General features: G+C 40.0%; 1 protein-coding gene across 1 annotated transcript in view; it reads left to right on the plus strand.

The window, feature by feature from the left end:
* dnah7 (dynein, axonemal, heavy chain 7) overlaps window positions 1-15,310 on the plus strand; it is a 79,747-nt gene that overhangs the window by 59,090 nt on the left and 5,347 nt on the right. The window contains exons 55-63 of the mRNA XM_065962404.1: window positions 2,640-2,732; window positions 3,346-3,522; window positions 3,797-3,958; window positions 4,065-4,265; window positions 4,519-4,680; window positions 5,397-5,582; window positions 6,947-7,084; window positions 10,341-10,571; window positions 12,809-12,961. Of these exons, the coding sequence (XP_065818476.1) occupies window positions 2,640-2,732; window positions 3,346-3,522; window positions 3,797-3,958; window positions 4,065-4,265; window positions 4,519-4,680; window positions 5,397-5,582; window positions 6,947-7,084; window positions 10,341-10,571; window positions 12,809-12,961 (1,503 nt within the window). The remainder of the gene's footprint in view (window positions 1-2,639; window positions 2,733-3,345; window positions 3,523-3,796; window positions 3,959-4,064; window positions 4,266-4,518; window positions 4,681-5,396; window positions 5,583-6,946; window positions 7,085-10,340; window positions 10,572-12,808; window positions 12,962-15,310) is intronic.

Below are 15,310 nucleotides of genomic sequence, written 5' to 3' on the forward strand. Positions count from 1 at the left end.
ACCTCGGCATTAAACAGGGCCTCTCTTTTCTTCCCTTAATCTTAAGAATGAAGTGTCATACATTGCGCAGGAGGTGCGAGCTGTGTCCTCTGTGGCACAGGCGCTCTACACTCGGGCCGTTGTTGCGCACCAGACAGCTGGCCAGCGCTGTGTCTGATCGGACATAAATGCCCTGGCAAGAGGTATCGAAGACGGGGTTACAAACAGTGGGTAGGTACCCCAATCAAAGTGTCCTACAGAGTAGCAGCAGCAGGCTTTAGAGGGAGGTGACGCGCGCATTATGGAGAGGAGCGCACCGAAGGGGGCGAGCTGGGGGAGAGACGCGCGACCTGAGAAAAAGGAAAATCCCAGTTTAATATGTAATGTACGCGAAAAGAGGGAAATAGGAAGACATAAATGTCAATGTTGAAATTCTATAGAATGCAGAGGCTGTGAATGTTTTGTTTGGATATATGGCAACAATAGCCTGTTGTTTAATCATGGTGTTTCTCTTCCTTAACGATTAGAGTATTGAATCAAATTAAAAAATAAATGCATGCCATTTGAAACATGTAAACACTTAATATGTGACCTTTATGCCTTCTTTTGTTGTGCCTATGTCTCCTCCTAACTACAACAACAGCAGCATGTTGTGTGTAACACTGGTCTCCTGGATTAGCACATTCCTTTCAAAGGTGTTAAATACAGACACCGTCACAATCACCGCAATTTTTGTCAGGCTTGGTAAATCGCAATGCGTTTACTAACTTGTTTGCATTTTCTCCTCCCAGTATTTTGTACGCTAGGGCAGAAATGCCCCATATTGCATTTTCATTAAGGCAAACGTACTAAATGGTCAATGCGTGTTGTTTTGCTCATATGAAAGACGCAATCCTCACTGCGCGCCGTTAGTAGATCAGATAGCACTTTTGGTGGTGGTATCGTTTAAAGACACGCGAACCTTTAGTAAATCTGGCCCTTACAGGCTAAAATCACTTAAACTTTTACCATTTTGCACATCTTTGGATCTAAAAATGTTCATATTTTAAAATTGCTACCAAACATGAACTAAGGTTTGTTTGTTTTCTACGGTAAGATCATACTTTGACTTTTATGTGATTATACTTCTTATATACAGTATGAGTATTTAAAATCATTCAGACTATATCTTGGGGCTTTGGCTCAGGTAGAGTCGGGGGTTCGATTCCCCAGCTCCTGCAGCCAAATGTCCAATGTATCCTTGGACAAGACACTTGCTCCCGCTGCTTTGTCGGTGGTGTATGAATGTGTATTAATGGGATTAGTTACTTCTGATGGTCACTTTACATAGAAACCTCTGCCACCAGTGTGAACATGTGCAGGTGTGACCTGCGGTGTCAAAGCACTTTGAGTCGTCAGAAGACTAGAAAAGCGATATTCAAGCTCAAGTCCATTTAGTCCATTTACACTATCTTTATCTTATTACTATTCTGATTTATAACAAGGGCTCAGTGAGGAAATACAGTGGGAGGAAAGTAATTCCCCTGTCAGGTGAAAATGATTCACATATGCACCCTTTTCCATCTTTGAAGGTAGAGAATCTAAAATTTAGGTTTTATCTAATTAAATCTGTTTCGTTCCTGTCGCGCTTGTCACATCTATGATATCTAGACACAAGAACAGCTGTTTAATCAACATGTGGTGCACACAAACAAACATGAGTGCCGCACACACGCTTCTCTCTTTGCTGTCGCACACATAGATGCATGCACGCACACACTCACCATCTTTGATTTATAATCAACAGAATCAGCCACAACACTTTTATCTAATTAAATCTAGTTTGTTCCAGTCGTAGAATTCACATTTATTCAATCTTGATGCAAGAACAGCTGTTCAATCAAGCACACAGGCACTCAGGTTCATACACGCTTACACACCCCTGTACACACAGAGAATCCCCAGTAGATCCTAAATAGGTGTATCCGTTTCAAAGCATCTGCCAGCACCCATAGCCAGAAGCCTCTCGACAAACAGCCAGGGGAAAATAATTTCCAAAACTTCCCGCTAACATTCGTCACTTGCTCTTGTACACTTTAATTAATCAAACATATTGCTCTGACCCAGTACACAGTGGCTTTTTTCTGTTTCCCTGCCGCCTACCTCTTACTGCCGCTCTCTTTGCTTTCTCTTTCTCTTTGCCACATTTATCTATTTCCCCCCATTGCTTTCCTTCCCACTCACATTACAGATTACCCCTCTTTTTGCTTAATTGCATTGCTTAATCTTACAAATGTAGCCCCACCCCTGAAGCCCCCCTGTTCTTCTCCAGGTAAACGCTGAGAAAAAGGCTTTCAGCTGCCTGATGAAGTTGCTTGGCTCCTTCTCTGATGAATAAATATATATATATGTATATATATATATATATATACATATATATATATCCCCCTCATTTTAAAAGGCATTATAGGACACATTTGGTGATCTAAATGGCTCTTTTTGAACTGCTCTGGTTCACTTGATTTTCTTTTAAGCTACTCACAAAGAGTTGGCTTTAGAATTGTAGTTTATTCAACATATTTAATTTAAAAACGATATATTCTTCCTAGTGTGTCTTAAGAAAATACAAGGTATTTAAATACAATCTTATTCAGTATGGTTTGTGCTGTGCCTATTTACAGAACCCCCATCAAACCCCCTTTCCTGAAGAGTGGCAGGAGAAGCTGAGCCAGTTCCAGAAGATGCTGGTGATCCGTTGTCTTAGACCAGACAAGGTCAGTTTATACACTGTTTTGGTAAAGTTGGCAGGATATTTTATTGATTAGGGGTTGGCTGATATTGTTGTGAGGGCCAGTACTGATTTTTATTTGTTCTTGAGACCCATAACCGATATTTGGATTGCATTTGTGGTAAATAAGGAAAATCTTTCTGTCAAAATTTAGAATTTGAAATATTACAAACTCCAACACAGGACTTGGTTTAAATGCTCAACCGGAGACTCACCTTCTGCTCTGGGCTTCTCTCCTCTCTTTGCCTGTCAGTGGCACCAGGCTTAGTGTTCATTGTCTATCTATTGTGGGTGAAACAGAGTTTTGAATGAAAACAGACCCAGAAGGAAAGACACACATGCACCTAATTAATTCTATCGGTTGGGTAAAATTAATCACGATACAGATAATCAGCCAAATGCCGAATAACAGCCCCCGATTATCGACCAGGTCAATAATGGGTCAACCCATAGTTTTGATATTGAGATTTTAATCAAATTCTTTAAAAGTCTTCATGATGCATAAAATTCCTAAAAATTTCCCAAATTTCCAGGCAATACATAAAGCTATAAGGGCTATTTTTATACACGCAGTAACACATTTCATTATGTGTCTCCAGGTTATCCCCATGGTCCAGGAATTTGTGTCCAACAATTTGGGCCGTCCCTTCATCGAAGCACCACCCTTCAACCTGAGTAAGGCCTTCGTTGATAGTCACTGTTGTGCCCCTCTCATCTTCATCCTCTCCCCTGGCTCAGACCCTATGGCTGCCTTGCTCAAGTTCGGAGATGAAAAGGTACGGATGCACCTGGGAAATTCAGCAGCTTTGAAGCCTGCTGTGTGTACAAACTCAAAATGAAACGAGGAAATTGAATCCTCCAGATGTCCCAGGTTCCCACACAGCTCCTCAAAGCACTGAAAAGTACTCTGGCTCCATTGCTGTCAAAAATGTCGACCACATAAGTGACTGTGTGTATGTTTTTGTGTGTGTGTGTGTGTGTGTGTGTGTGTGTGTGTGTGTGTGTGTGTGTGTGTGTGTGCGCACACGCATGGCTGTTCTTATCCCTCAGGGCTTTACAGGTAACAAGCTGACCTCCCTTTCTCTGGGCCAAGGCCAGGGTCCTATTGCTATGCGTATGATTGAGACAGCCATTAAAGAGGGCACCTGGGTGGTTCTGCAGAACTGCCATCTGGCCACATCGTGGATGTCTACACTAGAGAGAGTCTGCGAGGTCATAAGACACACATACACACACACTTTTCACCAGATGGGATCAGTGCAAGTACATATCCTACAATATATTACTTTTTTAATGTTTTCTGTGTTGCCCTGAGCAGGAGCTGAACCCTGATACCACACACCCAGAATTCAGGCTCTGGCTGACGAGCTACCCGTCTCCAACCTTCCCCGTGGCGGTGCTTCAGAATGGGGTGAAGATGACCAATGAGGCTCCAAAGGGCCTCCGCGCCAACATTGCCCGCTCCTTCTTAATGGACCCAATCTCTGACCCTGAGTTTTTTGGCAGCAGCAGCAAGCCGGTCAGTGTGTGTGTGTGTCTGTGTGTCTGTGTGTCTGTGTGTCTGTGTGTGTCTGTGTCTGTGTCTGTGTCTGTGTCCATGTCTAGGCCGCTTGCTGTGCATATCTATCATGCCTACAACAGTGGGTGTCCAAAGCTCCATTGTGTTTGTTATCATCCCTGCTGTGCTTTTCACAGAGTGCTTGTTTTATTCAGTTGTGGAAAACTGCTACCATTATTTATCCACGCCTTCCATTTCTCCGTTCATCTCTCAGGCTGTGTTCAAGAAACTACTGTACGGCCTGTGCTTCTTCCACGCCTTGACTCAGGAGAGGAGGAAGTTTGGACCTTTAGGATGGAACATTCCGTACGAGTTCAATGAGACCGACCTCCGTATCTCTGTACAGCAGCTACACATGTTCCTTGAACAGTACGAGGTAGTTGTTTTTACATTTTTACAGATTTCCTTGAATGAATTAAACTCCTGTAACCCTCTACGAGTTTTGTAATATTTATACAATCAGATGTTTATGCAATATCAAAATTCCATGCAGTGTCCATTGCAGAGTAGTGCTCACATATGAAACATTGTTTTTCCATTCAAACTTCACATACACACAAATGAACTAACTATATATCTAAGAAACAAAATGAAGTATGCAAATACACCATCCACTCCTTCATATATGCTACATCTAAGCAGATAATTCTGGTTCGTTCCTCTTCACACAAGTATCAGCTTTATCAGCAGTATTCAAAAACCCTCTTGACATTTTCTACAACCAGACAGCACTTCAACCCTCCACTATTCCCAGTTCCTCTGCTACAGAGAAGTGAAAGGCAGGGATAAACTACTGACGGTATCTTTGTTGAACATAGTGACATTTTTATCTTAATTTGTAAGTGAAAACCTTCTCAAGAATCGCCACAGTGTCCACTTACCCAACCTTTCATCTCCTAATATGTCAGTTTCTATTTAAAGTCTTGGTCTTAATGTGGATTTTTTGACAGATTTCTTGTTATGGAAGAACCTACACACACAACAATGAGTAATACATGCAAACATTGAGATTCTGCATTTCCTCGCAAAACATGGAACCTTAACGGGTTCTTTGAAGGTTCCTGTTTAAATGCATGATATCTTTTTTCACAGGAAGTGCCTTTTGATGCCCTCCGCTACATGACTGGAGAGTGCAACTATGGAGGTCGTGTAACAGATGACTGGGACAGACGGACCCTGCGCACCATCCTCTCTATCTTCTTCACCTCAAAAGTCATTAAAGACCCAGACTACAAGTTTGATCCCAGTGGGCTCTACTACGCGCCAGATGAGGGAGATGTAAGGAACAGAAAATCACCGAAAATTGCATGAAATCCATGAAAGCCATATCTTCACATCACATCTTTAGCTAAGATTATGCTGTAAGCACGGCAGACGACTTACTGAGATTAAAAAATGCAATATGTGAAAACCAGAGGGATTCGGTATAAGTGTTTAACATAGTTTGGAAAATCACGTTTTAGATGCAAAAACACATCACTGAATTGACTCGTAGCTCACCAACTCATTTAGCCTTATGTAGCAGGCTGCAGCTTTACAAAATGACTAAAAACCCTGGACATACCAACATATTTAACATCAAGGACTAACACCTAACATTAAAGTACTGCATGAAACAACTATTAAAATACTAATGTATCCCAAATCGTTAATAGTTTTGTAAAATATGCATTTGGAATCTAAACAGATGGGAAATGTGTTAATTGTCTGTGGCTGCTGTATATTTGTCTGTCATCTTTGTCTGTCTTGACAAATGGTTCCTTCTATGAAAAACATCATAGGAAGAAGTCAGTGTTATTTTCTCAGGTCCCTAGAAACATACATTAGTAATTCAAAAAACATTACTGGTACTAGGGGTATCGGTGGCCTAGCAATTTGTTTGGCCCCCCCCCCTTGTCTGCAGGCTGTAGTCCTTGTGGCGGGCGGCTCAATTTGAGTCCATGCTGTGGCTCCTTTCCTGCATGTCGTTCCCCCTCTCTCTCTCCCTCATTTCTGACTCTATCCAATGTCCTACCTAAATAATAATAATACTACATTGTCAAAGTCATGACGAGCTGGATGGAAGAATGTAACTGGTGCCTGCAGGGACCCCAGTCTTTAGTATTTACATTACATTTAATATCCAGATTGATAAAATGATGGCTTTCCTTCTGCTTTACACAGCAACTGAAATAGTTCCTGCAACATTTATCAGTTATCTTGAGGTACCTGGAGTATCACTTAAAACTCGAGAAAAAGTCAAACTCACTTTAATGTGATTCTTTTGAAACATATAACAGGACTCACAGTTGCTTGGCGTTGTTGTTGAGCTACCTTTAAAAAGTCATTAAGAGATAAAATGTGTATAACAAGGCACAGCAGGCAGCCACCATCAGTGAGAGTTGATGTATTTGTTAACACAAGTGCAATCTTTGGCGCGCTCTATTTTATTTGGCATTTTGTTCTCCAGTGCTGCACACCCCTGCATCTGCATCTTTTATTCATGAAGTCACATTTGCATAGTCATTATAATAAATGTCAGCAATCTAAGAAGCCGACTTGTTTTTCAGGGTGTTATTACTCGAAATGTCTCCTGATGTTGGGTTAAAAATTTTCTTTACTTCACTTCACTTCTCTTCCTGTTTTCTGAATCTCTGTTGCAGTACAACAGCTATATAGAATACACCAAGGCTCTGCCACTCAACCCGTCGCCTGAGATATTTGGCATGAACGCCAACGCAGATATCACCAAGGATCAGTCTGAGACACAGCTACTGTTTGACAGCATCTTGCTCACACAGGTAAACCCTCCTGGATCTGTCAAAAGGAAATCCTTATATTTATTAACTCCTAGTCAAGAGCTGAGTAACACGTACTTTGACCAAACCACTCACAGGTATTAAACAACATCATTCTGAAATGTGTCTTGTACAAAGGCAAAAAAGGATTTTTATAGAGTAATTAAAGATTCATTTATAAAGCAAAATGTCTTGGGGTTGGGGTTGCTATGGCCACCCCTCCTACTACAAATGGTTAGGAGAAAGTAAAAATCCATACTTACAAACATATGGTCCGTTTGTTTGGATTACTTTTAATGATGAATACTTATGGTTAGAAGTGTATGCAGCCAGTTCTTTAATTCATTGTTATGCCATTAAATGACTTGGAAGCTTAAGACCATAAAACTGTGTAAGAATGATCAGACATGAGAAACAACTGTGGCCTGGCAGGGGTCAAGGTAGAAAAGAAAGTTACTGATTTCTAGTGCCAGAAGATCTGGGTCTTTTCCCAAACCACCACACCCACTCCTTTCCCCAGATGTTCAGTTGGGATGTCACTGTTTAGTTGTTACATACTCAACTAATAGAAGGGTGCACGCACACACACACACACACACACACACACACACACACACACACACACACACACACACACACATGCACGCGCACACACACACACACACACACACACACACACACACACACACACACACACACACACACACACACATGCACGCGCACACACACACACACACACACAGTACAAATCGACTGGATTATACACAATAAAAAGCAGCTTCAGTTCACTTCCCTGGAGTTTTCACAAACTTTTATAAGTATCCTTGCCAACATTAAATATGTATTGCCCTCCATTAAAATGTACCATGCAACATTAATTAAAGAGAAACATATAAATAAATATTTCATTGTTTGTAGAGCGACTTCCCAAAGAACAAAAAAATGCTTCTTATTAGGTTGTCTTCCTTTGACTCTGCAAAAACACAGTATGGCTCACACTCACAGCGGCTTCATGCAGAGCTGTGTGATCCCACATCATTATATCTCAGCTCCACAGGGTAAGACTAGGTTATCTCGTCAAGGATTATATCTTACCGCTCCCTGGCTCCAGTCAATGTCTGCTGTAAATCAAATATTACAGACCTTAAAACAAGACCTAGCGTACTTGAAGATAACATAGTGCAGCTTCCCCTGCAAAATTGGAAGGGATGTTTATTTATCTGTGTATTGCTTTATTTATTTTAAGATACAGACTATGACATCCTGCTATGCCTGAACTTAGTTTAAAACCTGTGAGAATCAAACTTCAATTTAAACAAGTAATCACATGTAGAACCAGTCTAGAGTGTCACTCAGACATGCTCTGTATGAATCCAGTATTTCTTGTTCTTCTGTTACTATTTACATATACAACACAATCAGCCAAACAAATAGTAAAAATTATTTCTATCAGCTTTGCCACTCAAAGTTAAATTAGAGCTCAGTGGAGTCGGGCATTTATTCATATAAACTCCTTTCAACAAGATTAATAATGGCGTCAGTCATGTGTGGACTTTATTAGCATCTAATACATTCTCATCAGTCTCAATGACCAATAAACAGAGAGACGCTTCGGATGGAATGAAACAGCTATTTGTCATTCCCCTACTGTAATCCCCATGCCATTAGCCAATGATTATCCATTACCGCTCGCTAGCGACTGAGCATATAATAGGTAAATGATGTAAGTTGAGTTGATAGGACAGCTGAAGAATCACAGAGCACAGTGAATAATTATCAGCATGAACGGTTATTACAGTTGTTAATACGGTTGTGTCAAATTTCTCGATTAGAGAAATCGGGGTGAAGGCTTCCTTCTTATGATTTTCTGTTGGTTTTATGTGTTTTTGTGTGTGTTTGTGCACTAGCGTGTTGAGGGGTAAGTAGAGGGATTGCATTAATAAGTGTGTCATCACTGTATTCCAGTGACTGATACAGACAGATACAGGTACAGAAAAGTTAATCAATGACCGGCATGGCAGACAATATAGTGAATAGTAACTGCTGGAATAAAAAAAAACTTTCTCTTCAAATATTTTGCAAACAATTTTGTACCAATAGGACAATGATGATGTCCATAGAAAGCTGCTATCTGAAACAAAGAAACGAGTTACTTTATCAAAATGATCAATCAATCACTCATCATTTGTACAGCGTCAATTCATAACAAATGTTATCGCTTTACAAAAGAGCAGGCAGAAGACCCCTCTCACTGTTATGTTGCAAAAGAAAAATGGGATAGGGGGAGATATGATAAGATGCAGGAAGGATTTCTCCTTTGTTTTCGTAGTGTTCCTGTTGTCCACACTTCCCTGCCGCTTAGTTGGAATTCGGAGCAGGACGGGACAGTCCGATGGTGGTAGCTGTCTGTCAGTGACAAATGATCTGTGAACCTTCGCATCCATGTCATAGTATTTCAAAGCTTAATCTAAAAAGGCATCTGGATTTAGTCTGACTTGTTGAAGACGTTTCACTTCTCACCCTGAAGGCTTCTTCACTTCTAAACTGATAGTCAGATGAAGCTGGTAAAAGCCTCTTCATTATTGTTCATGGTTTTGTAGTCAAATGGGAGTCTTTGACTGAGCTGTTGACTTAGTTTAAGCCAGGGTCATTAATACACACTGCGATCAAAAAATATGAAACATCGTTTTATAGCATTCATTCTAGTGCAGGTCACTATCGTCTATGCTGCTACATGTTGGGAGACATTACTTTAAGCTTTATTAACTTTCTGCAGATCAAACTGTTTGATGTACCCATGATTAAATCAGCCCAAGCATTGGACTTTGGATTATGTTTCTCCTTAAAATACAAAATCACATTTTGCATATCAAATATCATAGTTACTATCTGCGGTATATTGAAAATGATTTGCCTGAATTGGACGTAAAAATTAAAAATTGAATCATCGGTCTAGAATATCCTATGTTGATTTTCTGTGTAGATTTAAGGTTCGAAAGTTTGAATCTAAGTAGTTGTGCACAAAAGCTGATGAAATATAAACAGAGCCAAGGAAGAAGTCAGATCCTCAAAACATCAGTATCCTTTTAGGATCAAAATATCACCAATAAAGAATCTTAAAAGGGTAATAATTAATTTGACAACTCAAAGTCAGCAAAACATAATTTTCACAGAAAACGAGAAACTGTCAAGCCAATCCGAGTCTTCAGTCCAGCCTCCCCTTCTCATCAGACCTCTGTCGCTCTGTTTCTCTGATCAGTCCCGCTCTTCAGGCGGAGATGCCAAATCCTCAGATGACATGGTCTTTGATGTGGCAGCTGACATCCTGAGCAAACTGCCTCGAGACTTCGACTTAGAGGCAGCAATGAGACGCTTCCCCACCAGCTACAACCAGAGTATGAATACAGTGCTGCTCCAGGAGATGGGTCGCTTCAACAACCTGCTCTGCACCATTCGAAACTCCTCTGTCAACATCCAGAAGGCCATAAAGGTTCGTAAGAGGAGCTGTAGGAAATGTATTGGGTGTTTTATTATACCATAACTCTGTTTACACAAAGAGAAATCTCAGCAGAAATCTCCTTAAATTCAGGTAAGACAAGGATTAGATGTTGCGTCGTTTTGAGCCAATCCTTGTCCCAATCTTAGGGATACTGTTTGGTGTTTTATCAGTGTGATGCACTCCAAAAATACAGTGTAATTACACTAAATGTGTTTGTTTAGATAAACGGGGAGCCCAAATGATGAATCATCATTGATTTTACATTTCTGTGCCATGAAGGCAATATTTCATGAGAGGATGCACACCTCTGCAGAATGATTACAAAGGAAACCGTGCTAATAGCTCTTCAGAAATCAGATACTGGAAGCTTTCAGCACAACGCTCCAAAAGCTCTAATACAACACCATCATTACAGTTCCATGTAAACACTTAGACATTCATTTAGAAAGTTTAGGGCAGTTTGTTGGGAATAACCACAATACAGAAGAACTGCTACCCATGAAAAACACATGATGTGTGCTTTGTGTCCTACATGCAGCAGGCATAAGGTATTGACTTAAAAAAATGAATGAAATGAATATATCATTGGGATGTTGTTGACCTTGCGTGAAGGACAAGAGAAAGGCAGCAAGCTAAATCTATAAATCATTAACTAGCACTCTTGACCTTCTCTCAGAAAGTGCCATTTCCTGCATTAGCCTACATAGAGAAGGAGAGAACCCACTCTGCTAGACCCTGTTTCTCTTTTCCTTCTCTGTGATTATGTATATATGGCACTTCCTTTCAACCACGCCTTAGACTTCACAGCATAATGAAGCCATGGCAGCAGCTCTTTGAGGGTTTTAGCTGTGTGCTAACATCAGCTTGTAAAATGTTTACCGTCTTTTTCATCATCATGCTGACATTTGCAAGTTAGCACAAAGTACTGTTCAAACTGATGGGACTGTAGAGAGACCAACACAGTTATTACCACAGACAGATTAATAAGGAGACGGTGCACTGACACTCATCGTTCTGTATCTGTCACATGAGTCCCACTTCTGTGCCCCTTTAGGAGACTAGTTGCAGCTCCTCAGTCTATTCATTCAAATAAAGGAACTGAAGGTGAGAAAATGGAGTGCCTCATAGTAATTACAAACTTCTAACAGGCCAAACATTTACTTCATTCTGGAACTAATAATAAAATAGACTAGAATAAAAAAAACTAAGACTTACTAACACAGTGAGATCAGGTTAACCGCGTCTTCGTTTCTGTTTGGGCTGAACTCTTTGTGCTGCTAATGTCTCATTCAAACCAGTTAATACAAATGAAACCATAAAGTTAAAGCGAATGAAGTTAAAACGCCTTTGCTTTATCATTTTATTATCATTGGCCTATCTTGTGATTTGTCATCTTTGCTGTGGAGAATATTTTCTATTTCTTTTCATCCTCTTGGCACAACAAATGTTTTTCCCAAATATGATGGTTATCTACCCAAAAGTTTTTAAAACATCTCAGTTTGGACCAAAGTTGTAGTTTTGGTGCCATTTATAAAAAAAACAAGATGGAGGGTGTGTAAGTAGTTGGCAAAGACTACATTTAGGATTTAAAATTACACAGACTCCCAAATATAGCAATCAGGGACCTATCTATCATTCAAATCAGTGTCTTATACGCTGCTGCCAAGAAACAAACTTCAAGAATGCAGAGGCACTACCAACCCAGGCTACAACCTCCTCAGTTAAATGACACATTTATATTTCAAAATGTTGCACACCAGGACATAGACGATAATTTGAGTGAATAACACTAATAACATCAACTGAAAATAGATGTGCAATAATTTGAATTCCTTTTAAACCACGTTCAAATAAAAAGCAAGTCTAAACACAGGTGTTTCTTTACAAGGTACAAACAAGCTCCATACACATTTGCTCTCCTTTTGAGATGCATCAGCCTCATGGGGCTGAAGTGAAGTGAGTTTAAGGAGTCAGGAAGGAGCATAAGCTCATCATCTTTCATACGGTTATCAAAGGCTCCTTACAGAGCGATAAGAGCTTCCATTATCGGGCCGCCTGTCATCTACCTCCAGAGAGAAGTTCCTTGGTGACAAACTTGAATTCCTCACATATTCCATTTAGAGTAAGAGGGGGGCTTGAACTTCTTTATTTTTAAGCAGTGAAGATGTTAACAAGATGTTTAAGGATGATTTAGTGTTTTTGAACAAGGGTCTTGTGTTCATGTGCAGGGGCTGGTGGTGATGTCAGCTGAGCTGGAGGAGGTGGTTCGAAGCATTTTGAAGGGTCGTATCCCAGGCATGTGGATGAAGAAGTCCTACCCCAGCCTCAAACCGCTGGGGAGCTACGTTACCGATTTCTTGGAACGACTGCAGTTTTTACAGGTATGTCTTACGTAAGGATATTGATCTCAAGAGGTAGACCCATTATCTTCTCTGCTTAATCGTGTTGCGGTGACAATCTCTGTTTATAGAAGAGACAAAGAAATATGGGTTGAAAGATTATATTTTACCTACTTTTATCTTAAACTCCTGTTAGGTGATTTTAGCCGGTTATGAAACAGACTGAAATTGATACCAATGTCTCTTTATGACTTCCAAAAGCAAACAAGACGATAGGCTAGGTGTCGGACAAAGTTAATTCAATCACGCTGAACCGCCTTTTTTATATTTTCAACAGCAAAGATACACAATAAGTGATACATTTGACAGTTCAAAGAATGCAGGATAAGATTTTGTTTATAATCATTACTTAAATATGTACAGGATGTTATCAGCTTTGTCCACAGGGGGCGCCATATACTCCACAAACCAAATGTTCCTTACGGGAGCTTTTAGGGAAAATAATAGTGAGGTTTGGTGCAGCACAAATAATCACACAGATTTGTGTTTTTTGATGTCAAGATTGGTTTGAAAAATTAACTAAAAAGTCTCAAACTTGAGATTCGATAGGTAAGGAAATAAGTGATGGGACCCATGTAGGAACCCTGCATAAATTACAAAAGTCTGGACCTACAAGAGGACCATGTTTCACCTGGAGAGGTTCTAGACTCATGTTAGGTCAGTGCACACTGCACCATCTAATGTAAGCTGAGACAGCTGTGTCACACTGACTTACACAAGAGCACTTATTTGGCTAAGAGAAGGGGGCTCTGCTTTGCTCTTAGGGCTGAGTTACAACACAAAACAAATTAGCTAACTGTATCATGTGAGGTTGCAATATGAACTCCATCAAACAGACAGTTCAACATGTTTCCCTTTGTTTTTGGACTGGAGCAGTATTGCATTTCTCCTGTTCATCATAACTCAGTGGACTGCAAACAATGCACTGTGTGTGTGTCTGCAACGGAAATGTCCACTCATGACTCCCCACAGGGGTGACCTTGAAAATCACGGGTTTATCATCTGAGCAAACGTTCTTTCAAAACAAAACACCCTGACATCTTTAGGCAATGTGATTATTTTTCTCATTTAATAGGAGTTGAGAAGAAAAACATCCTGCTACTCTCAGGAGACTTTCGTAAGCGAAATGTGATCTACAGTTATATCATGTTAATGACCTTTTTTTTTTTTCTTTGTGCTTAGAATAGAAACAGAGATTAAACTGATCTAGTCCTACTTATCTCATAAAACAATCACAACTTTTAATATGAATGGACAATACTTTAAAAAGTACCTGTTAAAAGAGATTATGCCCCATGACAACAATGAGCCAAATACAACAATAAAGAATCGAGCTAATAGTTACTGTGGGGAGCTTTCTGTTTGTTTTCAAGCAGAACATCTTTTCTCTTCGGTGAGCTTGTCCTGAACATGTAGAAGAGGTTTTCTGACTCATAAATATCATCCTCCTAACTTTAAACAGTAAGTCGTTTCACTCACTTAGATGTTTCTGGAGGAAGTTGTAAATAGTCTGCTTGTTTGTAGTTTAAAAAAAAAATACTGTGGCTCAGTGGTAGAGAGTCGGTCGTCTATTAACCAGAAGGTCCCCAGCTTCTGCAGCCACATGTCTGATGTGTCCTTGGGGCAAGACTCTTAACCCAAAATAGCTCCCACTGCCGCATCAGCAGTGTTTGAATGTGTGTGAATGGATTAGTGTGTGTGAATGTGTAGGTGTGATGTAAGTGGTGAAAAAACGCTTTGAGTAGTCAGAAGATTAGAAAAGCGCTTTACAAGCTCAAGTCCATTTAGCATTTGATCAATCTGACACCTACCTTGTGGCAGTGGTAACAGGTATTACAAAATAACTATCTATGAATAAATAATATTATTCCTAATTGTCTTGTTTGCTTGAAAATATCATTTAGAGGAATCAGTATACATTTTGGTCTGTTTCTGTTTAAAAACAAAATCCCACAGCAGGTTGAAGCAATGAACTTTGAAAAATGACCATTTCATTTTACTCAAAGCTGTGGATTCTGACATGAAGAAGGCTAGAGTAAAAGCAAATCACAGAATAGTACAACCATCCAATCAGAGCATAGAAGGGCAAATGAATGGGCATGGCCCCTTTGGGAAAAAAGTTGCATGTACTGTCCTTAAAGAGTAACTAAACCCTAAAACTACTTTTTTTCAACTATAAACCTCTGTGTTTGAGTATTAAGTAGTGTTATGGATCAATCCAAGTCCCAATCTTGACATTTGAGTACAAAGTATTGAAATTCTAAATATTGTGTTAGAAATGTACATAGTGTCTGCCCTTCCGTTTGAAAAATTCTAACGGCTGTGTAGCGT

Source organism: Labrus bergylta, chromosome 13, assembly GCF_963930695.1.
Source record: "Labrus bergylta chromosome 13, fLabBer1.1, whole genome shotgun sequence".
NCBI classification, from domain to species: Eukaryota; Metazoa; Chordata; class Actinopteri; order Labriformes; family Labridae; genus Labrus; species Labrus bergylta.